The sequence below is a fragment of the Rhagoletis pomonella genome, unplaced genomic scaffold, assembly GCF_013731165.1.
Source record: "Rhagoletis pomonella isolate Grant_MI unplaced genomic scaffold, Rhpom_1.0 Rhpom_scaffold_00001, whole genome shotgun sequence".
In the NCBI taxonomy this organism is placed as follows: Eukaryota; Metazoa; Arthropoda; class Insecta; order Diptera; family Tephritidae; genus Rhagoletis; species Rhagoletis pomonella.
The window spans coordinates 7957187-7958225 of record NW_023458555.1 but is presented as its reverse complement, the minus strand read 5'-3'; the positions used below and the strand labels follow the sequence as shown (position 1 = coordinate 7958225).

The window sequence follows — 1039 nt, the reverse complement described above, 5'->3', positions numbered from 1 at the left end:
TCTCTGTGGAAGGAAACACAATATGGCATCACTCTTCCATTGATTTTAAATTGGTTACATTCTTTTTCCATAAACATCCTTCCGCAGCAAGCATTCAGCCATTTCTTTTATCATATTTAACAGAGCAGATTCCAGAGTAAAATCAGAAAATCTTAAATAAATAATACTTGAAAGTAGAAATGGCCGAACATTTAAATGTAGCAACCGGTGCACCTAAAGACGAAGAAACTGAGACACCTCGCATTAATAATTTTGCGCAAAAATTTCTAGCTGACCTCAACGAGGAGCGAGAACGGCTTGGTGCTGAGTTTCCTTTGTGTGCTTTGTTAATTGATGAAGGTGAATTTAGCAAAGCTGTTTCGTAACAAAACTTATTATTATTATTATTACTTTAGCCTTTGAACGTGTTTATTCTACTGGACGAGTGCCCGGCAGAGAGTTTTATGCGGATGTGTACCAACAAAAGCCAATAAAAGTTACGCAGAAAGTTTTCGTGCCTGTTAAACAATTTCCTAAGGTGATACGTTTTTCAACAAACTTTAATCTTAACTAGAAAATCAAATAATATACGCAACTTAAACTTTCACACAGTTTAACTTTACTGGAAAAATTCTTGGACCTAAGGGTAATTCACTTCGCCGCTTACAGGAGGAAACTCAATGTAAAATTGTTATAAAGGGCCGAAATTCCATAAGAGATCGTGCAAAGGAGGAGGAGATGCGTGAGTCCGGAGATCCTCGATTTACACATTTGCACAAGAGTTTGTTTGTAGAAATCAGTACTATAGCACCACCTGCGGAATGTTACGCACGAATTGCCTATGCTTTGGCAGAAATACGTAAATACCTAGTACCAGATAAGAATGATGACGTTTCACATGAGCAGCTGTTGGAACTAATGGAAATAGACCCCAAGTCGGCTAAACAGTACACGAAGTAATTTTACATTTCTCTAATTTTTGAAACGTTCACATGGAAAATTTTTTTAGGTCTATTCATGAAAAGAGGATGGCTGCCGGGCCGAGTTCATACAAATTTTT

The 1039-nt window shown here is 37.2% G+C and overlaps 1 protein-coding gene across 1 annotated transcript; it reads left to right on the top strand.

The window, feature by feature from the left end:
• Positions 1 to 48: 48 nt before the first annotated feature.
• On the top strand, positions 49 to 1039 carry LOC118750488 (KH domain-containing, RNA-binding, signal transduction-associated protein 3-like; the record flags this gene model as incomplete). Its single annotated transcript, XM_036485205.1, is given in 4 exon segments — positions 49 to 339; positions 396 to 517; positions 592 to 935; positions 989 to 1039. Coding segments are annotated over 4 exon segments (677 nt in total), but the record flags the coding sequence as incomplete, so codon positions are not given.